Source organism: Furipterus horrens, unplaced genomic scaffold, assembly GCF_987537825.1.
Source record: "Furipterus horrens unplaced genomic scaffold, mFurHor1.1.pri manual_scaffold_12, whole genome shotgun sequence".
Lineage (NCBI taxonomy): Eukaryota > Metazoa > Chordata > Mammalia > Chiroptera > Furipteridae > Furipterus > Furipterus horrens.
Genome location: NW_028327182.1, coordinates 96,240,194 through 96,267,230, shown reverse-complemented (window position 1 = coordinate 96,267,230; position 27,037 = coordinate 96,240,194). Strand labels below are relative to the sequence as shown.

General features: G+C 43.9%; 1 protein-coding gene across 1 annotated transcript in view; it reads right to left on the bottom strand.

Annotated features, from left to right (window-relative positions):
- The window catches only part of VEGFC (vascular endothelial growth factor C), a 70,903-nt gene that overhangs the window by 14,410 nt on the left and 29,456 nt on the right, over positions 1-27,037 (bottom strand). The window contains exons 2-4 of the mRNA XM_090258113.1: positions 14,918-15,131; positions 13,285-13,475; positions 468-619 (exon numbers count right to left, since the gene is read on the bottom strand). Of these exons, the coding sequence (XP_090114239.1) occupies positions 468-619; positions 13,285-13,475; positions 14,918-15,131 (557 nt within the window). The remainder of the gene's footprint in view (positions 1-467; positions 620-13,284; positions 13,476-14,917; positions 15,132-27,037) is intronic.

The window sequence follows — 27,037 nt, the reverse complement described above, 5'->3', positions numbered from 1 at the left end:
CCCCTGCTGAAATAAAAATATGAAATACATAGAGAAGGAGTCATTGAGGGTGGAGAAAACTGACTGGATGCTAATAGATGTAAAATAACTTATTTAAACTTATTGTTTTGCCTGGGACCCACATCATATGAAGCCTTAAGTGTTTTCAGCCTTGGCATCACTAACGAGGGGGCGAACCTGATTGCAAGCGTTGCCCCTGCGTTCCCGAGAGCGTGGACGCGGGCAGGATGCGAGATCGCGCAGAAGCACCGCTTTCAGTGGGTGACCTGCGGTGTCTAGAGAGCGGGCGTCCCTGTTCCCGTTGGGTTTCATTTCCCCGGTGCCCTATTCAATCTGTCTTCTTTGGTAGTGGGGGCAGAGCGGGTGGTCGCAGATCCCACAAGACCTCCTTTCCTACATGGCGCTACACGGAACGTAAGCTTCTGTTAGCAGAGGACGCAGAGAAAATAAATTCGATTCATACTCACTGCGGCAGCGTCGCTGGCAGGGAACGTCTAATAATTGCATGAACTTGTCTGTAAACGTCCAGCTTAGACATGCACCGGCAGGAGGTGTGATTGGCAAAACTGACTGTTACTGGTTTGGGGCCTTGAGAGAGAGGCACCGTAATTTCAAACAACTACAAGGAAGGGACAAAAAGAAGAAACAGAATTATACAGATGCTGTACAGCATTTTATGGTCCATGCTGGAGTCAACAGCGTGAGATCAGCTCTTCGTGGTTAGGTAAGTGCCGCGCAGTGTCTGCAGGGCATCGAGATTTAGGTGACCAATGCAAAAACGGCTTTGCTGCTGATCGATACCCTTTATCAGATTAATCAATAGTCCCTATGCTTCTCTCATGGCACTGCTATAGAACACTAGAATTTCAAGAACCGACTACTATTTCAGAGCCTTAGACTATTCCAGCGGGTAAAAAGGTGGCACTGATAGAAGTTTCTTTGTGACCTCAGAGCAAGGCTGTTGCCCACCTCAGAATGTCTGGGTTAGTCTCACTGTATAGAACCCAAATGCATAACAGAAAGCACACAGACATAAAACTGGTTTTCATTCCAGATGAAATTTCTACCTCGGGGTCGTTTGACATGTATTTGGGGTCTCTTATACATTTACTATGTTTAGAAGAAAAAAAGAAACATCCATTATTGACGAGATGAAACTTTGTTTCCGCTGTCCGAGAAAGGCATGAGGGAAATAGTAAGCTTAATGTAAGGTAGGACATTTTACATGATTGTGGGTGAGTCTCGGAAGCGAGGTTAACCAAAATCTCATTCTGAATGCCTTTTTTTATGGCGAATTTCATTCTCTTCCTTCTACAAAAACAATGCTTTACAACACTTAAATTGGTGCTGGCTGGTGTAGCTCAGTGGATTGAGCACTGGCTTGCAAACCAAAGGGTCGCCAGTTCAATTCCCAGTCAGGGCACAGACCTGGGTTGTGGGCCAGGTCCCCAGTTGGGGTATAAGAGAGGCAACCACACATTGATGTTTCTTTCTCTCTCTCTAAAAAAATAAATAAAATCTTAAAAAAAATGTATAGTTAAAAAAAAAAACATTCAAATGGAAAATTTTAGTGAAATGTACAAATAATTGGTCATTAAGTAAAACTGAGTGGCCTGAAGTCCCCAAGGCTCTCAGGATCTAAATTATGATCAGTAACAGTGGCCAACATGAAACCCTGGCCAGGGGCTGCGGGACAAGATCAGCCTGTGGCCGAGTGACTACAGTGGCCCCACGTGTTGTTTGCGACTGTCACAGCCATCTGAGCTGCACCGAGAAGATGACACACCGCAGAGCTTGTGACCTGGCGCCTTGCTGCAAGCTCAGGCCAACAGTTGACGATCGTTGGAAACATTTAGGGAATGGAATTAGTGGCCATGTTGTCCTGACTACGGAGAGATTTATTGGAATGAGGTTTGAAGAATGAAACCAGAAAGATCTAAATTATCAAATGTGTATTTTCTTCATTTGAAATGTGCCTTAGGAGGAATGGGCACAAGGTCACACCCAGACAGGACACTTATTAGCAGCCTCCCTTAGAAGTTGTGTGAACTTGAAAAATCGTGTAACTCCTTGAAGCTGAAGATTACATTTGACCCCTTACTTCATGAGACTGTTATGAAAATGGCACAAGCTAATACACAGGAATGTGATATTCACACTGTTTACGACATAGATGTGGGGTTTTAAATTATCTGCATAGATTCTCAGGATTCTAGCTATTCTCCAGAATACTGTCCATTCTACATAGATAATTACAACATATGACCTTGTCAGTGTAGCCCCGCATTGATTTTGACCGGTTTCTTTGCCAAAAGACATTTGTTTATGCAGTTTGGATAAAAACTTTTATCAGGTGAAATGTCCCACTGGCAGAGACCCTTTGCACTATGTATAACTATTTTAAGAAAGATAATTCTGCAGTGCTCGTGAACGGGACAGTTTTTGTAGTTCGGATGACATCTGTGGACTCTACATGAATAATCAGTTACAAAACAAATGTGAAGTGGCTTAGAAAATAAGCCATTTCTGATGTGTTCCATATTTAATTTTTACAAGTTACTTAAGCCCCTCAACAAATGGAAACAGTGGGAAGATGTATAGTCCAGCTCACAGAAGCCTAGGTTTTATGTCTAGCAGGCAGGTAGGTGTTTGTGCCTGAAGCTTAGAAGGGACACTTAAAAATCACCCATAGTCACATTGGGATTGGAGTCTAGGCATTGATAAGATTAGCTGGTACGATCATAAAGTGGCTAATAACAGAAACCTGGGAACAGGAACATTAAAGGGATTAAAGGGGGAAAGAGGCAGACGAGCTGTTCTGTACGTCTGGGAAGAGGTGGGGCTGTGGAGAAACAGGCGGGTGTTGCTGAGTCGAGGGAAGGCAAAGAATTTGAGGAGACCTTCAAAAAGGCGTCTGTGGCCCCAGGGTCCAGGATCTCCGGGAAACCAAGTACAGGACAGAGTGGAGACACTGGGCACCAGAAGCGACTCTAAGGGCTGGGGGCCCGGCAGGGGCTGTAAGGACAGGAGCCGCGATGGGAGTGGAGAGACAAGGGAGGCCCCCATGACCGGAGAGAAAGGGCTCCCACAGCCATGGCCCCAAGGGACCCTTGCTCACAGAATGCATGTGGTCCTTGCAGGACTCGCCAAGGTCTCCAGGGACACAAGGCAGAACAGAGCTTGCAAGTGAAGGATCAGGCACCGTTTGAGGTAAGGGCTCGTAAAGAGGAGCGGAGGGTGTCTTCCTTCCCCTGCACTTCAGAGGGTCGGGTCCTGCTCTCAGTGAGGGTGGGGCCCCTCCAGACCCCACCCAGCATGCGTCCCAAAGCAAGATCTCATTGAGCAACGTCTGTGACCATGGATGACTTGGTCATCACTGGCGCATGGTGTCCACAGTCGGAACCCGCGCATGACTGCCAGGTGCGTATTGGGACTGGGCCTGGGAAGAATGTTCTAATGAAAAGAAGATGGGTCAGATGCCCAGGGTCAAATGCCCAGGGTCAGATGCCCAGGGTCAAATGCCCAGGAAGAATGCATCTTCCTAGAAAAATAAGCCTGGCTCTCTACTCTCAAGGAGTAGAAGAGATTTGTCGGCAGGTACGCTACTAAAAGGATAAAGGGGCCGGTAAAGAGGCATTAAAACAAACAAACAAGAAATGACTGTTTAGAGAAGTTTTTATTCCCTGGAATGTGAAGAAATTGTATGGCTGAAAACGACAGGACAGCTTGGGAGAAAAGTTTGCTTACAGTTTAGCCAATTCAATAAAAGACAAAAATTGAATTATTGATGTTTCATTTCTCTTGTTTGAAGCTAAGGAGGCAATCGACCAGCTGAAGTCAGTTAATCTGATCAAAAGGAATAAATAGGTCAAAACATGAAAGTTAAAAAAAAATTTTTTTTTTCTTGAAACATTTTTTCCTCCAAATTTTGACCTGAGTTTTTCAGGTAGTTTCTTTAATTCTCTACTTAACTGTGCCAGCGGGGAAAACAATGGAAGGGTCGAGAGAAGGATGTCTTTGACCAATATTAATGTCGGAACATTCTTAATAATTGAGTTTGATGTGTCGGTCAATGTGAGAAACATGAGCGGCGTCTGAGAGTGTGCAGTGTGTGCGTGAGGACCGCGGCACCCCTGCTGTCCCGGGCAATGGGGGGGCCTCTGCCACCCCCCACTGCTCCTGCACTGCTCTTCAGCGCGTGCGCTGACCGACAGTCCTCGTTCAGCGTGATTCAGTAATCACCGCCTTCACCATAAGGAAATTCTGTCTTCTTTCCGGAACAAGTGTGCATTTTACATTGCTCAGAATGTCCATATGACTTTTTTCCTAATCGAATCATATGGGCTGAAAAATGTAAAGTTTTGAACCGAAAATCTCATTAGGATCGCATTATAAACTCAAATGTCCCCCTCCTAAAATAAATCAATATATTTTGAAAATAACTGGCAACCTCCCTTCTCCACTAGAGATGTAAGAATAATCAAGGGAATAATCTCGAAAACAGGCCGACATTCGTTAAGAGTCCTGAATTTGCGATGTAGTACTCCTGTGACTTAGAAAAACTGTCCAACTTCCCCTGGCCTCCATTTCATTATAAAATAAGGATAATAATATGGCGATTTCATAGGAGGGCTGTTTGGAGTCCCCTCATCTTCTCTATTCACCTTCAAGACTGAGTTGAATCTTTGGTAGATGAATCACAAGATTTTAAATTTCTGCTTAAAATCGTTCCTGGTCTAGTTTTCAAGAACTGTTTCTTGAGAACCTATAAGAGACCACGTGCCAGGTGCCTTGCTAGACTGTCAAGGTAACAGCCGTCAGCCAAGCTATGCAACTCCTAGGTAAGCAGAACTGGCAATGGGGTAAACCAGAAAAAATGTTATGCATGTTATGATGCTATGTTAGAATTTTCTAAATATCAGCTAGTTTACCACAAATGCTATCCGTGAGCAAGAACCTGCAGTGGGACTCTCTTCTGGGTATCTGTGCTCACCGTTACGTGAAGAGCTGATTCAACACAGTTACTGTGATCTTCTTTCAAAGAGTCAAGGTCTACGCGAACACATTAGTGTTTGAGGCAATAATGGATCCTTTATATTTTAGTCAAATAAGAATCCTTACACTATTACAGACTACTTGGGGCTTTAATGTGTGTACAATAGTATTTCCTATTTTAGATTGATGCTCATAGAATGCAAAATTCACGTATTATGTTCAGCATTAGCTAATATCATATATATATATGTGTATTTAGTCGACACTGATTGATGATGGCAATCATAATTTGATATTTTGAACATGATGCTATTCCTAAACTTGTTTTATGCTATAAAATGAATTACTTTTGAACAGTAAGATATTAACACGTATCTAATTTCGGGTTTCAGTAATTATAAAATTCATTATGGAGTCTGATGCTAGTCTGTCAGTATTTGCCTATTAAATGAGCTGCTGATTTTAATGACCAAAAGAAGTTCCATAAAAGGAGCATTTAAACAACGCTGGAAATTGGAAAAAAAATCTGATTGTGTATTCTGTGAAACTGTAATTAAAAAAGGAAGTGGCCATCGTTTCCAGCTGAGAGTTTCCCAGTTGCTATCAACTGGAATTTTTTAATAAGAATATTTAATAGTCAATTCTCACCAACAAGAATGAACTTCAAATAAGGCCACTTTGGGAAACAATAGGCTGTTTACCCAGCATAGCAACAGTTGTAAAGCAATACTTTCTACTTATCTCGCAGGCTATTCAAGAAAAAGGCGCAGAACTTCCGTACTGAGAAGATCTCGGATTAACTACCTACAAACTGGCAACAGAAAATGCCCCCTTTGCACTCCCAAAGAGAACCAGTTCCTCTTCAGAGCACACTATCTCGCAACCATCTTTAATTTAAATATCCCAACCTTGAGTCTATTAAATAAGTATGGAAACAATCTGTAGACCCTGGAGTGTGTGATTGATAACTGTAAAGTCAGTTAGAAACACTATGCAGTATTTAAAGAAATAACCTCCTCCCTCCCAACAATGGGAAAAGGTGAAAAGTGAGGGTCTATTCTTTGCATTTCAAGTGAACATATCAACCACACAGCTAACTACCTAGGGTCCATGGAGCTTAAATTGGATCTGGGAAGAACACAGGATAGCAGGTCCTAACAGATTTATAGTTGGCCCTGCATCACTTTTAAGATATTGTTATACACAAAATGTATACACAGTGCTACCATGATAACAAAAACCCCACCCAAGAGGTTTAGAAATATTGCATAAAACCTGTGGACAGGATCAGTACTCTAAGCTGAAAAAAGAAGTGCTACTTTTAATAGATGCATGAATTTTTTTCTCAAGGAAAATGCTATTCCTAAAGAAAATTTTGGTAACTGGTATTGGTATAAAGTTCTTTTTTCCCCATCTGGACAAAACCTGACTTCCAACAAGTTTGCGTGCCAAATATTTATTAACTAAAGATTCTAAACAAATCACATTCCACTTGTTGAATACATATGAATGTAACAAACTAATTTGTCAGACTGCCACATGTCTGTTTCATTAATGGGAGACCTGGCCTTGTCTGCAGCACGGAATCATCCCTTTAAGTTTTGCTCCGTAAGTGCGCGTTTTACTTAGGTTTAAAAAATTTTGCTGTCAAAGAAAATTTTATGGAAAACCCAGCTGAACTCAAATATAATCGGGAATGCTCTTGTGCTTTATTATTTTTTATAACACAATTAAAAAAGAAAACAGCTGTTTCTCTTGAAGACGGCAACAGAAGTTTTTAACTGCTCCCATCCACGTATTTCAGAATGAGCCGAGACCGAGCTCCCAGGCGGAGCAGCCTTCCTTCCTTGACACAAATGAACACAGCAAAGAGCTTCCGATTTCCAAGGAAGCCCTGTGGACTTGGGAGCTCTTTTTCACTCCTATCTTCAGGAAAAAAATAAGGTAAATACACACATTTAACTAACTTCTTAATCCAAATGTCTGGCTCAAAAGCAGATGCCTCCTGCTGCTCTGTTACTATCCAATAACAGGCGTTCTGCAAAATTCACTTTCTACTCGGTAGTCCTATCTCTTAAATACTCAACTGCTCATAAGAAAATAGACTGAAAGGCTGTGTTTAGGAAAGAGGTCACCCAGCCACCCCATCAGCTGGAGTGTTCAGCGGCCCCGGATCTGCGCGGGGCGGCCCCAGAGCAGGTGCTATTGATTAGGTCACTGGAATGCGGGGCGCACATGGTTCCACTTTGCAGCTAAGCAGGCCCCTCACACATTCTGATAACGCGCCCTTTGTGGGGCCCATGAAGGAATTCCTGTGAAGTTCCACGGAACACGTGTTTCCACACGGCCCGGGGTCCAGCGTCCTTACAATGTATGTGATTCCATCCGGTGGCTTTGGTTGCTACATGACATGTCTGGAATTCCTTTAACAAAACAACAACTCTTTTTCCTTCTGAAAATAGAGCAGTAAGGAACTTCCTCTTTTATGTTCGAAAGAAAGCGTCGCATTTACACTACATTGAGAATCTCACAGAATAAACCCAGGAAAAGATGGGCCCTGAGTACCAGCTTTTACCAGCGGCAGCATCGGCAAAAGTGTTAAGTACAAAGGCACACGCCGCGCCCAGGAGGCTCACACCTCGCCCTCCCGCGGTCGATCAAGCTCTCGGATGAGCATCTCCGCGCACCTTTGCTCTCCTCTTCCAGCGCCGAGACTGAGGCTAGTTGCTCAGTCAGTGCTGGTCTCCCTGCTAGACCGGCAGCTCCGGTAGTGCAGGCCCCACTCACCCCCGCGGGCCCGTCAGGCGCCGTGGGGGCTTCACTACACTTGCACAACTAAATTCAAGTGGAAGCTGCCCCTTCTAGTCTGAGCGGCTTCTTCAGGAGGGAGAAGGGCAGGCAATTACAAAATCAAAGGACTGTCAGTGATCGAATCCCGGCTTTCCCTCTGCTCTCCTGATCGTCAGTTCTGTCCGTGCCAGCCGCACCAGGACGTCCAGCATTTCCCAACGTGGGGCCTCCTTCCCAGTCGGCAGCTCAGGGTCCAGTCCCGGCTGCAGAATTCCAGAAGGGCATGCCCAGTCTTTTTCTGACAGCTCCACTCAATGCCACCCAGCTCCTTCAGAGTCAGCTTCCTCGGGACTGTCACCGGGACCCTGACTCTCTTCTCCTCTCTTAGTCACTCTCCTTATGGTCAAGCATTAACCACGTGCCGAGGACTCAAATCCGAGCTTCGCTTTCAGGGAGCTTAGAGCCCAGGGAATAAAACCGTCTGAGAGATAAGGTAATGATGCTACAAAGAAGCAGAAAGGGAGCCATCGCAGGCAGGAAGTGGCATTTACGTCTAGGCCCACGGATGAGCAGCAATTAGCTAGATAAGTGGAGCCGTGGGGAGGGTGTGTGGGAAGATGTTTAAACACAGGGCGCAGTGTTGTAAAGCCTTGGAGATAAGGGACAGTGACATGATTTAAAGGAACACAGTGTGGTGCTGGCGGAAAGTAGTATTTGAGGGAAAAAGCCGTGACACTCGAAGCTGCAGATGGAGGTCGCAGCCTGACTGTGAAGACCCTGGAAACCACGTGAAAGGATTTAAACTACAGACGAGTGTCACTCAAAATATTTAACAACTTGGAATGTTTGCATCAACCAATCCGAACTGATTCTAGCCTGAGAAACCCAATCACAAAAGAGCAGCTTATCAATACGCCAGCCGAGTGCTGGCTCAGTCCCAAGAGTGCAATGTTCCTGAAGAGTTTTGATTAGTATCTGATAGATCACTGAGGAATGAAAAATCTCACTGCCAAAGTGCGGCAAATGGGTCGGGGGGAAGTCAGAACCGGGATTTGAGACCAGCTGTGAGGCTGGCCCACGTATAATGGGTGGGGGATGTGGCCTCAGCCAGAGTGGGATCGCAGAATTAAAGGCACAGGATGGATCTTGGAGATCTGAGAGGGGAGACTTACTGGGGACATTTGATCAGAGTTTTAGTGAAATGAAGAGTAACTTGGATGGACCAGCTAGATGGTTGGTGGCATGTACTGAGGGAGAACTGGGAAAAGAAGATCTATTTCCTTGCTTATTTGGGAGGGTGAGTCGGGATAGAGGAGATACATGGGTCGTAACCTGGGCGACACAGATCAACTCTGATGGCCTGAGGGGCAGCCAGGTCACGGGGTGGTAAGGAGCGTGAAAACCAGGGGACAAGGGTGACCAGGGGCAGAGACGGGAGGGATCAGAGTGAAGAGAAAAGACTAGACAAGGATATCTCAGCGGTCAGGAAAGAAGGCTTCTTGGGGCAGAACTCTGGGGACACAGTAACTTGCTTTCAATTAATCTAAACTTTTTAATTCCCAAAATGTGCAAATCTTTAAAAGAGAGGCATGCTAAGACGAAAACTACTTTGCTGTTATAATGGTATCGATTTAAAAATACGACTGTAAAAAAGGATCAAGACAAAATTGGAAAACAACCTAAACCAACAACACACACCAGCTAGACTTCAAGAATTCTATATGTCATTCCTGACTCTTCATATGAGCAGATGATCGAGAGGAAGCAGGTGAAATAATCAACATGATCATCCATCTGTTATAAAAGGAGTCCTAAATTCTCTGAAGCCTGGGGAGGGCAGAAAAGATGACAGGGAGCAAGAAATGATTCTCCATGACATCAAGCAGGCCACTTTCTTATTAAAAATACATGCATTTGATGCTTAGGTACCGGGCCACATTCCATTTCACCTGCATGGAGTACCTAAACGCTCTTCTACCCTCTACCACGGCCCTGAAGATGTCTAACTTCTAATGTCTAACCACTCCGAGACGTCCAGCTTGGCAGAGCAGGGGGTGTGCTGCCCCAAAGCCACACTCATCCCGGAGTAAATACTTCCACTCTGTTCACAGTCAGGCAAACACGGGCCCTACCGGGACCAACGTAGGGAATGACGCTGAAGTGGTCACAGAGGAGCGGCCGACACTGATTTACTTGTTTTGTATACCCACAGTGAGCTGATGTTCTGTATTCTAAATTCAGATTTTGCCTAAGGCACTCTGGTTATCTGTTTGACACATATCTGAAGTAAGCATGTACTTAGTAAATGAACAGTTAAGAGGATTGGAATGTTGACTTTGTACAGATTATGAATGGGAAAATGGGGGAGAATGTTCTCTCCTGTATGTTAAAGAAACGGCTATTTTTAAACAGTTGAGCTGAAATTTAGAGCATACTTTTATTAGGCAAAAGGATCAGTTTAATTAAAAATGTACACAGGTGACTTAATCAATTATTTTATTATTAATAATAATTTAGAAAGTAGTCTGAAAATCTGGTTCAGTGGGTAACGATTAGGGGTCTGGAAACAACTTCCTGAAGCCATGGGGAAGATGCTGTGGACGCGTCTGCGTTTTTGTATTTTCCCGTGGAGGGACCGGTTTTGATGCGGCTCTAAAAGGCCACAGTGACCCTGCGGTTCTGACCACAATGCAGTCACGTGATGAGAGAGGTAATGTAGCGGACCGGGAAGACCCGGGAGCTCCTGACAGCGGTGCGCTTGGGGAGAGTTTGGTGTTGGGGAGAAAAAGCTCATTTGAGGAAACAGTACCCAAAACACGCGGGCTAAGAAGATGGTTTTGAAATATTTAATTCACATACGAAAGTAATATTTAATGTAAACATTAAAATCATATGTATTAAATAGTACATTATCAAGCTTGAGACTTTTTAAAAGAAGATTCATTTAAAAATATATTTTTCTATATTAACAAGGCAAAATAAAATTTGTGGGAAAAAATTACTAAAGAAATATAGCTTTGGGTATTCTCAACTGGCAACTGATTTTCACCAAGAAAATAAATTAAGAGATGAGCAAGTAAAATAAGAAACTCCAAGACTACAATGGTTATTACTCAACTCTACCTTTTAAAAATATGAGCACTTAGAAATTGTGATTTCCTTTAAGAATTAAATCTAATAGGGCCTTTATAAAATGATAATTAATCAGTTCTTAATAGATACATTTTGTTTTACTTGATGTAGTACTTCTTCAAAATTTATCTTTGAGCTCATCTCATTCATTCAATATTTAAAAGGAAAATGGCCCTTTGGTATTTGGAAAATGCAATTAGCATTTGAAAGAGCAACCAAAGTGATATTTGATTTAAATGAAACACCACAGTAATAAACAATATAAGCTAGGACATGTATCATATTGCTTAGCTGAGTTATTTAAAATTATACACTATCAAATGTATTTCACAAATTTATTTTAATTCCTAACTCACCCATATTTATTTTCTTTTCTTAAAAAGGACTTTCATTCAAGAGTCTCAGAAGGCCAAAAATGCTCTTATTTAGTTTGGCTTGAATATAAAACCAGTGACATTTTTAATAATAATATTTTAAAAAAATAAATGTTACTTTTGGGGGAATATCCTACTGGCATAAATATTTCTATTTCATAGAAAAGGTTTTTACTTCCAAAACCTATTAAAGGATTTTTAAAAACCTTTTTTTTACCTCAGGGTAAAATAAGATAAGATAAATACATAATCTCCAGCAAAACCTGTTATAATTAGTGTTCTTTTATTCAGAATAGTATATAATACCCATAAATCTATAATTTCTTAGCTAAGAAGGTCTTAATTATTGTTTGATGAAGGTTTTAGGGGAAAAGGAAAGGGACAAAGGAGCAGCTTGGTGCCCTAACATTATGATGATCTGCTTTTCCTTGAAACCATCAGTTTTGTTTAGCACTGAGCTGTTACCACGCTCACCCACAGACACCTGCTACGCCGCTCCAGTTTCTAAATGCATGAACGTATTTAGAATCCCACTGCCTTTCTTGCTAACAGACACAAGAAGAAAACCTATATCATTCTTCTATATTTATAAAAAAAACAAGAAAGAATAAACTACTGGCTACGCTTCAAGGAACTATGATAATAACAGAAAAGATGGAAGATCCCCAAACACCACCTTGTGGTTTCTGGCATCTAGGCAGAGGTGTGAACAAAAACCTCCCAGTTTATAATTCGTTTTTAGTTTCTGCTTGCGAGTCTTAGTATCTGAAATGGCTTGTTCATCAAGCATGGGAGAAATATAAGGGAATATAATTTTTTTTGAAAAAGTAGTTTGGACAATGTCCCCTAGCTCAGGCACCATGTGATTATTACAGTGAAAACTTTAGAGATTCTCAATCAGATGGGGAAATGCAGGGGAAGCAACTGAGGGAGTAATTTTAACTTTCATTTCCATTTAATTATTAAAACAAGAATAGACTTTATTAGTGGGAATTATATGGATCAGCTAAAATCTTTATGAAATGAACCCTACCTGTGTTCTAAGTGTAGATGTTATTTAATTAAAAATGCTCGTTTGCTGTTATTCCACATTGTACAAATCGAGTCTACCATCACATTGTGAAATCATTTCATTTTTCACTCTAAAGGTCAGAGGACAGTTCTGAACTGATCCAGATCGCTTCTGCTATTTCAGCTCACAAGCCTGGGAGAGCCTTGCCCGCAGCCAGGCTGGCCTCCGCGGGGGAAGTCTGCATCGGCCCACACAGGGGCAAGGCCACTGCACACCCGGGTTCAAGCAGCGCTCCGAGGTTGTCACCAGCGCACAAACAGGGCTTCGGCTGCCTCCCGCAGGGCAGGAGCGTCTGCTCTGAAGAGCCCGCACCCTAACCAAAGCCTAAGAGAAGTTTCCTGGCTATTTACCAGAAGCTTCACGCCTAATATGATGGGACTTGATCGTTTGTTCAAAATACTTGAGATGAAGTGTCAGATGATCTCCTTTCCGCTCTCTACAAACATAACGAAGCGCTCCGGGTGACGGCTTTCGTCAGTACTATTCCACTGGTCCGAGATCACAGACACCTATAATTACATGTTTTGAATGTAATGTGTGCTGTGTCTCTACAATCAGAAGGCTTAACTGTTTTAAAGTAATTTATTGCCAAGAAAATGTAGCCATTTAAAAGTAACTTACTGCCACATGAAAATCTCTGTCCTCAAAGATGAACATGTGTGTGTGTATGTGCGCGCGCACACGTGCGTATGTGTGCATATGTGTGTGGAAATGCACACACAGTCATATATGTATCTACCATTTCCTTCCCTTGGCTTTGCAACCACCGTGTGAGTCATGAAGCGTCAGTTACTTCGTGACAGCATGTCATCAAAGCCACACAACTGTGAAAAGTGCACTTCATTCCCCCGAGAAAGCGCAGGCCCCTCGGCCTTGAGCGCAGGGGCCGCGGTGGGGCCGGGGCCGGGGCCGGACACCTACCGTCTTGCCGAGGTAGCCGGTGCTGGTGTTGGCGCACTGCAGCCCCTCACTGTTGCAGCAGCCCCCACATCTGTACACGGACACGCACGGGGGCTTGAAGAAGGTGTTCGTGGCCGCGCCGAACTCCTTCCCCACATCCACGCACACCTCGCGCGGCGTGCACTGCGTCTTTCTCCACTCGTAATCAATACCTGCCGGGTCACAGGGGAGGCCGAGGTCACACGGCGGCCACCGCGGCGGGGACAGCCCGCAGCAGCCGGGTTTCCCAGCTTAGGGCTGACATTTCAGAGGTAACTTGAAAGAAGGCCCTGCCGGAGTCCCACGTCGCCCTGTGAACTGGGAATGCGATGTCACCCACGACAGAGCAGCTAAGGACATTAAAAAGCAAAGCAAACTAATTTCTACAGCCACGCAATGAGCTACATTAGGGTGATGTTTTCTTAAGGTAACACCCGTACTCCACAGCACATAGGTTTGGTTTTCTTCACTTAAGGAAACAAAAATTTAATATGTAGATGCCGACCAGATCTGCAGACGCGGAGTCATGCTCCTTTGCTGTGTGACCTGTACTGTTTTTGTAGTCGCAAAGCAAATAAAAACATGACTTGGTTTTTCTTTTCTAACTGAGATGGCTATGGTTTGGGGCCCAATTCCAAACTCATTTGCAGGCAAGCTATTTGGCAACTTTGGGCAATGTCATGGTGGGTGGTAGCTACTTGAAATACAAGGCTATTTTCCATCCACTGGAGCATGCATCCTGAACGACATTCTGATTTTGATTTTTTCAGGGAAGTCAAATTTTCTTGTTCCTTTTGTGCCCTTTCCTGGAATTTTTCTCCCAATGACTTGATGGTTCACTGATGGCACTGCTGCCTCTTTAAATCCGGCATCACACATGATGTACGTCTTAGATGTTCTAGTTCAGTTTTCCCATATGGCCTCTAAAATAAAATTCTTTGGCCAAAAAGGGCATAAACTGTTCATTATTTAACCATGAAGCCATTTTGTTCAACTGATTTTTTTTTCTGAAAATATTTTGCCACCTCAAAGTTTTACACATTAATATCTAATAACTGAAGGGAATTACTTTTTAAAAGCAACCCACCCATTGACACTGTGCCATTTTATGCAGCATCATAATTGTCTGTGATCTTTCTGCTGGGTCCCTCGGGGACTTTACCAAAGTTCCCTCTCAAGCCAGGTACCTACGAAACAGCAGAGCAACAGCCAGGATTTGAAAAGAGGAGTTGGAATGATCTAGAAATTAAGCATTTCCACATCCAGATCAGCAAGGAAGTTGACATGCAATTGTTTTGCATGATTCAGAATGCTTGCATGATTAAACTCACAGTGTAAAATATGCCTGTATGTTTCAAAATTGTGCAATGACATGTCACCTAATTACAAAAATGAAAGTGTGTTGTTGGCTGTGCACTCTCCTTGCTTGATGCATACTTCAAAAAATCATCGTTACCAGTCACATGAAATCACAAAATGCTGCATTTGGAAAGTGACAGCCACTTTTGGCCCTAAAAGGTCCCATGGCACAAAGGCTGACACAAACGGCCGAAGCTGGCCACGTTCACTGGCTCGATGACAGATGACCCTTTATATGTGTCCCCTCCACACTTACTTTTCAAGATCTCCGCATTGTAATGTGCGGCAGCAAATCTGGTCGTGTCCTCAGTCCTTGCGTGGACGTCGGGCTGCTCTGCACTTTGTCGCCAGCCGCCCCTCCATAACTGGCACTTGTACATCTTCCAGTGCTCCGGGTAGAGGACAGTCATGAGTTCGTCCACGCTGGACACCGCCCGCAGTTGCTCCTCCAGGTCTCGGCCCGCATACGCCTGGCAAAGACACAGAGAGGCCAAGTGCTTACTGGGGAGAAGGCCTCGCATGCAAACGCACTGGAAACCTTTAGGGTTAATATTCTGTGTGCTGGAGCCACAGCGAAGGAGTAGGAATTATCCCTGGATTATATGACATTTCATGGTAAATGATTCAAACGTTAATGTGAATCATGACCATAATCAAAATTACATTAAATCCCATCATCAAAATATAAAATATGTTTTGTTTTTAAGACAAGAATTTTGTGATATAATTTTAAAAATAATTCTTGCAGTAGCTTGTTTTACTTAGTTATTTTACATAAGTGGCAAATTTATAAGTTTGAAAATTTATTCAAGCTTGTGTTACCTTCCTTAGATAAAGCTGAAACCCACTCTCATGCTTTGCTTCATTTGTAATTACCAGCATCAATAAATATAATTAAGCAGGATGCTTGAAATTAGGAATCAGTTTTACAGAAGCTATTTTAAGGATCAATAATCTCATGAAGAATGAGGTTCCAGCAACAGCATCGCAATAAGGTTTATATTTGGGCAGAACCTCCTGTATTTCCAAAAAAATTGATCATTGAGATTTGTTCTGGTACAAAAAAGCCATGGAATAGATCAGAAAGCATTAATTCTGCTCACAAATAGTTAACTGTCTCTATTAGTGCATCTGATTAAGTGGGACAACCCATATTATATTCAAGTGGTTACTATGCCTAAAAAAATACAAATTATATCCTGAAATTATGGAAAAATGGTACATTGTTTAACTTTACCTGCAAAGTGAAATACAACATGATATTTGTTTTATGTTGTCATGACGACCCCAGCTTTACAGCCTAGATACATAATACAGCGGACATTGGACATGGGAGCCCTTAACTCTGCAGGTAACTGCCTCCCACGTCCCTGCACCAGGCGTCCTCGATGAAGAAGCTACATTCTAACAAGTTGTAGTTTCCCTTTCTAATTTTTGAAGTACAAAATTAATACATTTGTTTGAAAAATAAAAAATATTATTAAAAGACTTTTCACCACTATTCTGAATAATCCAAGATACTGTGATGTAGGTGATCGCTGTCTTACATTTTGAGAAACATAATGTTCTTATTTCTTACAGAGCCTTCTAGGTAGTAGATCATGAACTATGCTCCTTTCTACTAGATAATGAAATTAGCTATAATTTGGGGGGTTTCCTTTTCTTCACTTATTGTGTGAATTGAGCATACCGCTTACCATCGTTAGTCTGTGTTATGAGTTTACATTTCTCTGTTACCTTCTGGAATATGCAGGATGACTCGTTGCATGTCATGCAGCTACATACTATATAATTCCACCGAACAGAGAGAGGGTGCGGATGGAGGAAAGATCTTAGCTTAAGGGGAAGTGACAAAATATCCTCATACAGCGTCCCAATTAAATGTCCATCAAGTATGTGTCTCCAGAAAATATCACATATGAGACAAAAGGCAAGATTCAAGAATGTTTCAGAGTCTAAAAGGATCACTGCCGGAGAAAAGTACTACACACGTGCTCGGGTATCTCTGTGGTCACTGCTACCTGAAGGGCTATGCCCGAGAGGGTTGCTGCCTGCATCTGGTCACTTCACTGGCCCTTGAACACAGGAGCAACACGGGACTGTGTGACTGCTGAGTCCCTGGAGTTCTTTTCCCCACGACTCAGCCAGAAGTAAAGTCGGGGAGTGACCTAAGCTGACCGCAAGAATCTCGATGAAACAGGCATCGAGTGTTCACTCTACCAAGGGGGGCAGCTCTACAGTGAGCCAGGGCCCCAAGCCGCAGGGAAGGGCGCGCCCCAGACACTGAGGAGGAGGTCAGTGGGGGAGAGGGACTTCCACGCAGGGATTGCGTGGAGTGTTAATGCAGCTAAGGTCTGTACTTCAGAACTCAAAAGTGGAAAGTAACTATAACAATAATGATTATTTGAGAAAATCATGAGGATACTCAATAAATCAATAGGAGAAAACATATAAGCATACCATTCACAATAGAGCAAATACAGCATAAAAAATAAAAGTAGAAAATAAAAGTTATACTTATTTATATTCTTAGGCTGAAAAAGGCTCTTTCTAAAGGCGAATATAAACACAAAATGTATCTGTATGGTAGAAAATAGTGTAAAGGAAACAAAACACAAAAATAAAATTGGAGAACTATCTGTAGTAACATAAACAATGGACAAGGATTTTAAAAAGGAGCGCAGAAGGTAACATCATGACACTATACAACGATGACACCGATTTATAAATTTGACAGGAAAAGAACATATTCTATGGGGAGCGTACAGTTCACACGCAGTAACACACACAGCATTCATAATGGAGTACAATCTGTGACCATTCAGAAAAAAAGACACCGACTAAGAAGGGCTCGCGGTTTAAAAAACGGAGCCCAGCACCCATTTCTGCCCTGGGGCCTCCCGGGCGAACTGCTGCCTGCCTGCACTGCGCTCCTGCCACCCAGTCGGCCCTTAGGAAGGAGCTCCTGGGGTCCTATTTCAACCCAAAGGACCGAAACTTTCCCCATCCAGTCGGAGCTGCGCAGCTCTAGCAAACAGGCGCTATTGTGCCCAGTCAGGACAGCGCCTTGGGGACCAATCAAACTCTGAGGATTTGGAGTCCTCATCTGCATGAAGGAAGACCAACCAGGCACCAGGGGCAGGGGCTTCTGTGCACACTAGCAAGCGTCCCTCTGGGTCTGGAAGCACGTTTTTCTTTCCACCCAAGACTGAGGGCTGCGTCTCTCTGGCTGCGCGGGAACACTGAAGGTCTCCGTGGAGTCCAAGGGCGCAGACCAGCTCAGCCGAAGCACCCACGCCAGGGGCCGGGCAGAGCTGTCCGGCACCAGGGGGGCCTGGTCTCAGGGCGGCCTCTCAGTGGTGCTGATGGGACAGCCGTGCAGTGTCGTAAGTGAGCTGTCTGCCCTGAATAGTTTCCCTGGCCATCACACCTTGAATGGGGGATTCCTGTTGACATTGAATGGGCGCCAATAACATCAGCTGACATATTTTTTCACAGAGCGAAATTTATATATAAATAGGTTGTATACATGTGTATATACAGTCTTAAAAAAGATGCAGCAAAAACAAGTCATGTTCTCCAAATAGAAGGATTAATGCAATTACTATGTTCTTTATATAGTCTGTATTTCTATATTTTAAATAAACATACATAACTTTCTGTTGTCAGAATAAAAAATTTAAAGTCATCATGTCCAAGCATTTTGGCAGGCACTTCATATATTCACTCATTGCAGCTTCTGATTTATATCATGTTCTTATTTCTGCACAGAGCATACCTTCATATGCTATTTAAGTTATAATAATCATTGGTCAAAATGGTATAAAAGTGGCTTGATGATGAGCACTTGCTTTATTTATTCCTACTAGGCTGCAATTATTATATTTGTGTGGAAGAGAAACAAGCTTTACTATCAAAAGACCCAGATTTCCCGCTTGGCTACAGACCTTACTCAATTGAGAAACATTAGATTTCATTTCTTTGAACATCATTTTAGCCTGTAAAATGGGAATGCAGTTAACCCTCGAACAACATAAGGGGGGGGGGTCAGAGCCACCGATTGCTGAGTAGTGGGAAATCCACGCATAACGTTTGATCCCCTTAAAACTTCGTTTTACCCCATTATGCACAAGGGTTGGTCCAGGGCCCCACAAACATCAAGTCCACGGATGCTCCACTTGTTTATACAAAATGGCATTGGATGATGCAAACCACCGATTGATAACAGCACAGGCATTTCTTGGAAAAAATCTGCTTATAAATGGACGTGCACAGGTCAAATCCATGTCGTCAAGGGACAATGGTAATAATCTTTCCCTCAGAGTTCTTATGATCATTCAAATGAACATATGATATAGAAGTGTATTATAAATTTTGTAGTGAGTGGTGACATTAGTTACATTATAACGTCTTTGGGGAGTGAAAACAAAGTACAGAGATTGCTTTTTAGATAAATTAAAATTTTTACACTACTTTGAACTGTAGCTCTCACTACTATACCAGGTCGGGGCCATATTTCTGTATTTCTAAAAGTTTTTCTATTACAGTTTACATTCGATATAATTGTGTATTCGTTTCAGGTGGGCGCTATTTCTTCAGCTCCATCTTCGGCATTTTCATTCTCAATGAGCAGCTCCTAAGGAACTAAGTGATATGGCTGTTTTATGACCCAGAGAAGCCCCAGATCGTGAGGACGGGTACCACCAGCTGACCACAGCATGCGCACATTCATACTACGCTTTTGAGGAAACCCCTGGAATGAGTTCGGAACCAGGGAGACCTCGCGAACTTTCCCATGGAAATGCCTTCCACATGAAAGCCAGGTATGATCTCAAAGCCTTTTTAGGTTTTTAGGGTCACCACTGTTTTCTGGAATGTTCAGGTCATCTGCTTGAATGCCAATAAATTCCATTTAAAATATTTTCCAAAGGGACGTGGTGTGTCTTAATATAGGAAGCGCCTTACAAATGGGTGTTGAACTGTAATGGAAAGACGTTGGCATTCTACCAAGAAGGGGTGAACTAGGAGGCGCCAGCCCATACTCCCAGGCAGCTTGCAGCACACAGGCGTCTGACAACAGCAGCCCGGGTGTCACTCTGTGGAGGACCTTGAGACGCGGTGCAAGTCAAGGCCGAGAGTGTGATGTCCCAGGCAGGGAGCTACCGTCGCGAATAAGCCCCTCCTTGATCGTTTATTCAGCTCGAGCTCCTTCCCTTCTTACTCGAACAGTAGAAGAATGAAGCGAGGCCTCTGATTCTGGGGGTTACAAGACGAGCAAGAGCTTTGGGGCGTCACCTGCTCGCTAGAATTCTCCTTCGGTACCAAGAATCCCAGGGGAAGGGAGCGCTGGTCACGTGGACAGCACCCCTGGGTGACTTCACATTTCACACGGAGTTGGCCGAACCTAGCGCCCCTCCTTTTGCTCTGTGCGGACCCGGGGCTGTCCCAGACGCCTGTCAGGGAGAAAGCGTGCAGTGCGCAGGCGGTCCTCACACCCGAGACCTGTGACAGCCACACGGTCCGAGGTGAGCGGGGCGGCGGTCATCAAGCGTGAATGGGCCGGTCCTGGACCTCCCAACGAGGGGAGATGAGCTTTTAAGAAACATGTAAGCCCATTTACATAACAGTCAAGATAAAGGCTATGCTATACGTAAATGTAACAATTCATTTAATAGCTTTACGATGTTGAAAATGCACGGGGAAATGCAAATGGCTGAATTATGGAAAAGCTCCTCTCCCCGAAAAGCGTGCCCTCTTACCAAATACTCATAATCAGAACTGAAAGAAGGGCCAAGAGCCCTCTGAAGACACGTTGGTCACCCAACAGCAGAGCCACGGGAAACCTGATTAGCTGTCCGATACATGTACATTTAGGGGCAGAGGGAAAAAGTAACTCAATGTTCAAAAGGAAAATGAAGGACATTTATATTTTTCATAAAATGCACATGTTATCTTTAAAGTCTGGTTTAAGTAATATTTTATATTTAAAAAATGTAAACTGTTATGGATAATTTTGTAAAATGAAAGCAGAGGGATGATTACTTGGTCAAATTATCCATTTAATAACAGAAAATTTACTAAAAGTTTTTTAAAAAATAATTTGTTTGTTTATTTTTAGAGAGAGGGGGAAGGAGAAAGAGAGGGAGAGAAACATCACTGTGTGCTTGCCTCTCACTTGCGCCCCCAACTGGGGACCCGACATGCAACCTAGTCACGTGCCCTGACTGGGGATCGAACCAGCGACACTTGGTTCGCAGGCCGACACTCAATCCACTGAGCCACAGCAGCCAGGGCACTAAAAGTTTTAAAAGGAAATATTTTCCATATTATTCAACACCTTCATCATCTCCTTGTCCTGCAAAAGCAAACTGTCATCTGGCAACATCTGAGGACGTTTTCGCTTTCAGTCTGGGGGTGATGCTACGGGCACTAGTAAGTGCAGGCCAAGAACACCACTCCACATCCTGCAACGCACAGGAGCCCCCCCAAAAAAGCATTACCCAAGCCAGAGAATCAGTAGTCCTGCTGTTGGGAATGCCTGCAGCTGAGCAGGACTGAGCTCCATCACTAGGAACCTCTGAAGAACACGTCCCAAGGTCCAAAATTCGCATGAACTTCACCTTGTAAAATCCCTAGGGCCATCGGGATGAATGAATGAATGGACGGAGAACACCGGTAGCTGGACTTGGTCATGGTAACATTCTTAGGGAGAGTTATTTATTGGCCAGGGTAATTTACTATTTTTCTTTTTACACAGGCGTTTCTCAACAGTTTCTTTGTTTCATAACAAGAAAAGAATGTAGCGGTTTAGACACAGGCTTCCTGAGTAAATAAATTCAAAATGTTTCATAACCATTTCCCTTTAATTGCTTATACTTATTTTGCTGGATTCAATTTCAAAATCAAGCTTTACATATTTTTTAAGTGCTTATTCAGAAAATTATTTTGTAATTAAAAAGTGTAATGGGTTCTTATAATATTTCATTTTTGCAAAGTTTCTTTTCTTCTTTATTTTAAAGATCAGTTCATGTTAATGGTATCTAATACTGAAAGCAATAATGCTTTAAAACATTTTTAAAACTAATTTTTATTGTTATTCTATTACAGTTGCCCCAGTTTTCCTCCCTTTGCTCTCCTCCGCCCATCCCACCCCCCACTCCCATAGTCAATCTCCCCTGTTGCCCATGTCATGGGTCACTCATACATGTCCTTTGTTTAGTGCCTTCCCCTTCCCACCATTATACCCCCCCTCCCCTCTGGTCACTTTCAGTCTGATCCATGTTTCCTTGCCTGTAGTTCTACTTTGCTTGTTTGTTTATTTTGTTCATTAGATTCCTCTTACAGGTGAGATCTTTGTTAGCAAAAAATATCCACACCAAACAGTGAACAAATCTCAAGGACATAGTTTGATGAATGCTTACAAGCTGAACAAACCTGTGCAATCACAGCAAGATCAGGCCATGGAGCACGGACCACATTCCAGGACCCTTCTTTGTCCTGGTCGCAGCTCTCCACCAATGTAACCGTTGGTCAAATTTCTATTTCTACCAACGTCATTAGTTTCTACTCCTTTTCAAATTACGCATAAATGATGTCCTACAGCACCTAGTAGTCTGTGTGGGGTCTTTTATTCTCAGCCTAATCTTTCTGACATTCCTCTTGGTTGTGTGAAGAAGTTGGTGGCACCGATGTCGCGTTCTCTTATTGTATGAATTTCGGCAATTTGTTTATCTGGTCTATGATCTCCTCTGCATTTCTCTTGATGGACATTTGGGGGGTGGAATATAAGGGGAAACAGAATCCGCGGTGCATGAGGTATGTGTATACTTAGCTTTACAAATACGGTCTAACCGTTTTCCAAAGTTATTATACCAGGTTACATGCCCTAGAGTTGTATATAAATTTTTTATGGCTCCCTATCTTTGCCAACAATGAGTAATGTCAGTTTTTAATTTTAGCCTTTCTGCTGGGTGTATGATAAGAGCTCACTGTGATTTTAATGTGTAGCCCCTGTATGACTGGTGGTACGGAAGACTTTCATGTTATTTGGACGTTGGCTATCCTCTTCCAAGAAGTGCTGCTTGGAAGTTTTTATTCATTTCTCTTGGCTTTGTCTTATTTGTTATCAATTTGTAAGAGTTCTCAATCCATTCTGAATGTATGTTCTTGTTGTGTATGTGTATTGCCCGCATACTTTTCCACTATGGAACTGGTGTTATTACTTTCTCTATGGTGTTTTTTTGATGAATTAAAGTTCAGAATATAAATGATGTCTGGATTTTTCTTTATGGTAAGTGCTTTTGGGGTATTCTTTAAAAAAATCTTTACTGATTACAAAGCCATGAAAATATTGTCGTATGTTATTTTCCAGAGTCTTTATTATTTTACTTTTCACATTTGGACCAACGATTAACTTAGCGTTAATTTCCAGGGAGACTATGAGGTGGAGATGAGGATGATGCTACTCGTTTTAATGTAGAATTGACCCAGCAGCATTTCTGGAAAAGCCCATACTTTCCTCAGAGCGCCACACCGGCCCCTTTGCTATGCATCACGGGGCTACACATGTCGGGTATGCATCCAGACTTTTGAATTTGTGCCATTTTTTTGGCCTACCCTATGCCGGTGCCACACCACAACAACTTTCTAATTAACATTGAGACTAAGTATATCTTTTGGTTTAAACCTGTGATGCCATACATTTTATCACTGATGTACACAAATTAATTGCAACTTCATTTCTTTCCTCTTCCATGAGTAATGCAATAATGGTTCCTGCAACAGATCTGAGGTACCTAGTGACATGAAATGATGTAAGGTAAATTGCCCGGTGCCTCGCATACATAAGGCACTCAGGGAGAGTTCTAGTTAGTCACAGCAGTAGCATGGTACTGCAATAAACCATGGGCTATAATTATGTTAAGGGACACTCATTAAATCACATAAAAGCTTCAATTCTCAGAGAATACTTTAATATCAACTCTTATTCACTTAAACCTTATGCTCTTTACAAAATTTCATGTGAGCCAATCGCATGTCCATGTCACAACCACATAATGCATGCACAGAGATATGTTGCTAATAAACTGACTAACTGGATTCTGAGTTTTCTAGCAGACAGCATGTTTTGGAGAGCCACCCACGGGTGGCCCAACATAGTACTAAGAGCATGTGATGGGTGCATAGATAGATCTGTGTTAGCATCTCAGCTTCTCTATGTACCATGTGTGTGGCCTTTGAGGCTCGTGTCCCCGTCGGAAGCACGAGGACCGCTGTAACAACTAAATGAGTTACCTTGAAATAAGTTATATAAGTAGCTCAGTGCTTATTTATGGTAAACTTTTAGTAAGTGTAGATGATGATATTACTAAAACCTCAAGCCTTTTAAAACTGTGGATAATAAAATGTACCTTACAACGCTACCATGTGTGTGAATGAGATCTTTGTAAAACACTTAAGAAGGCGGGCACTCCAAGGAGTCACCTGCAAAGGATGGAAGGTTTTATGATCTTGTGACATTTATTGAAGGACTATTATGTCAATGACTCTTCTAGGCATGTCATTTGTAAACAAGTCTCTCCTTTCATTGCGTTTATGTGCTAGAAATTACACAAGTTTATTTTGAGAAAGGAGAGTATTAATTATGAGATTCCCAAAGCGGTTCTTCCCAGGGAGTTTGTGAGTTGGGAGGCATCCCTGTTTTGTACATTGCAATCAAATCCAGACGCACCTCTTGCTGCTGCTCATGTGCTTCTGTGCCCAAAGGGCTCCAGGTTCTGCACTAGAGCAGCAGCGAGTGGAAGGTGTGGCTACAGAACAGTGTTGAGTAAAAAACGAAGCTGAATGATTTAACCAGAGTCTTGTGTCTGAAACACAAAAAGCCCAGCCCTTGAGCTGTACAATTTCTCCTTATAATTAAAACCTATTTAAGAATTTACTTCCAAGTTAGCAAAGGCGTAAGTCCTATGTATGATTTTATTTATGAATTCATTCACCCATGTCCTTATTTTATATGGCACTAATTACGGGCCGCAACTGCACTCTGGAAGGTGTGTGTGTGCATGCATGTGTGTGTGAGCGCGCGTGTGTGTGCGCGCGTGTGTTGAGAGCCAGGAGTATCCTGAGGAGACACGCTCAGTAAACAGGCACTCCAGAAAAGTGGTGAAAGGTTATTGTCAGCCGACGGGTCGTCAAGGAGCTGGACAGCTTTTCTGAGGGCAGAGTCACATCCTCAGCTTTGGGACGAGCACAGACAGGCCTGTGTCAAGCCGGGGGGCTCCTCGACCCCTATTCACTTACTTTAGGAACAGCTTTGCTCAAGCTGACGAAGTCCCGAAGAACAGACTTCTCTGGCATTGCAACAAATGGCAGAACGGTGTTTTCTTTCCCAATCAATGCTCGCTGCCAGTTCATTGATTCTATGCCAATTCGTTCCCACGCTGACTTCAGGCCACCTCCCCTCCTCCACCTCGCATCCCTGCGCTTGGTGGACAAACAGGACTCGCACTCCATAGCGAAAACAGGAGAGGATGAGCAGCCCCTCATGGACCGACCCACTCTCTACCGGCCTCGGTTCTCCTATCAGCTCACCCTCCTGCTGTTCCCCCCGATTTAACAATGAGCGCGAGCGCGCAATCGGCAACGTGCGCCCCCGAGGAGAGCCGCGTGCGCGTCTCTGTCCCTGCTGAGCTGCACCGCGTTCCTTCGCCCCTTCCCAGCTTCACAGTTTTGGGGAGCAGCATCTGTCTCTGCCTCGCTGCCCTTCGCGTGGCCACGCTCTACCCTGGCTCCAGGGGAGCTGTTCCTTGTCCCACTGTCCCGGGGTCCCCGTGCTGTGGCTGCCAGGAGACCACGTGCCCTCTGTCCCCCGAGACCACACTTTCCCGCTGCTTCCCCTCCGCGGCGGCTCTCCTTCTCAGGAACCTGTGCTGGCTTCTCCCAGCCACCCTCCTGAGGGTTGAGTTCTCCGGGCTCAGATACAGTTTCCCTGGTGACCTTCTGAGGACCCCCGCCTGCAGGGATGGTCTGAGCCGGGGGGCTCCGTGCGGGCCCCAGAGGCAGAGCCCTTACCCGGGAGGCACCTGCCATCAGAGTCCTGAAGACCCCCTTCCGCGCATACCCGGGCCAGAACTGACGGACCCCCCCTGCCGCCACCCCGCTTCCTCCCCCGCGTCCCCACGGCCTTCCCCGAGGCTCTGGGGTCCCACCTCTATCTCCTTCCGCCTGTGTCCAAGCAGACAAGGACCGAGGCTCCCCCCTCGCCCAAAGTTGTCTCCGGCCTGACTGTTTGCGCTGCCTTCATAGCTGATTTCGGCTGCTGGCGGCCCCCCACACACATGGCAGGGGGATCCCTGATAAACCCTCCCTGAAGGATGCCACTCGCCCGTTCACCTGCCTCGGCAGCGCCGGCCCCGCAGCCTCCCACCCGACGCGGCTGCCTCGGAAGCCCCGAGCCTCTTTGTAACGTTCCCACGGCGAGGGCTCCACCGTCCTGGCACCCACAGCGCAGGGCTGGTGCCTGCCCCTCAGTCAGCTTTCCGCAGAGACGCCGCCGGCTTGCTGCGCTTTCTGTGCGCTCCGCGTCAGCAAGGCCCTCACATCATCTGTGTCAGCGCCTCCCTTGTTTTCCTGTCGCAGCATTCAGGCCCCGCAAACAGCAGCCTATTCACCCCGTGCTCCCCACGCCCTGACACGCGCGCTCTGTTGCCCACTGTACGCACACGTGCTCCTCTGCAGCACACCCGCCTCCGGGACGGAGTGACGGGACACGCGCACGGGTACAAGCCGTTCCCTGTCACCTTCCGTGTCACGGACTGACTCTATAAATAAGGCTTTCCTGAAACCAAAGAGGAACATTAGAAAATAGCAGTGAGGGTAATTTAACTCAAATTTGATTAAAATTGCCAAACACTAACCATGGATAATGACGCATCTGTTTTCTTAAGGTAACTAAGGTTTCATTCGGGAACTTGTTCTCTGTTTAGTTTGAATCAAGAAATAAGAAAATAAACACAACTTTCTTTTTAAAAATAACATTTGCAGAAACAGTATAACATTTGTATTTTAACTAGTAATTTCATCATATAATAGTCAAACTTCTCTTTTATTTTCACATGCGAAACTATAGTCAGCTCTTTAAAAAGTTTTAAAATTCTATCTTTTAAAAACAAAATTCAATGAAGACAGGAAGGAAGGAAGGAAGGAAGGAAGAAAAGAAGGAAGGAAGGAAGCTGATCCAAACAGACCTCATCAAAGTAACAAAGAAGTGTTTATCCGTGCAAAGACTAAGTAATGAGGTACTACCGAAGACCCCGTTCATTTTGACTTTAGGTGGAAAATTTAAAAACACGTAACTGCACTTTGCTTCCCTTATGCA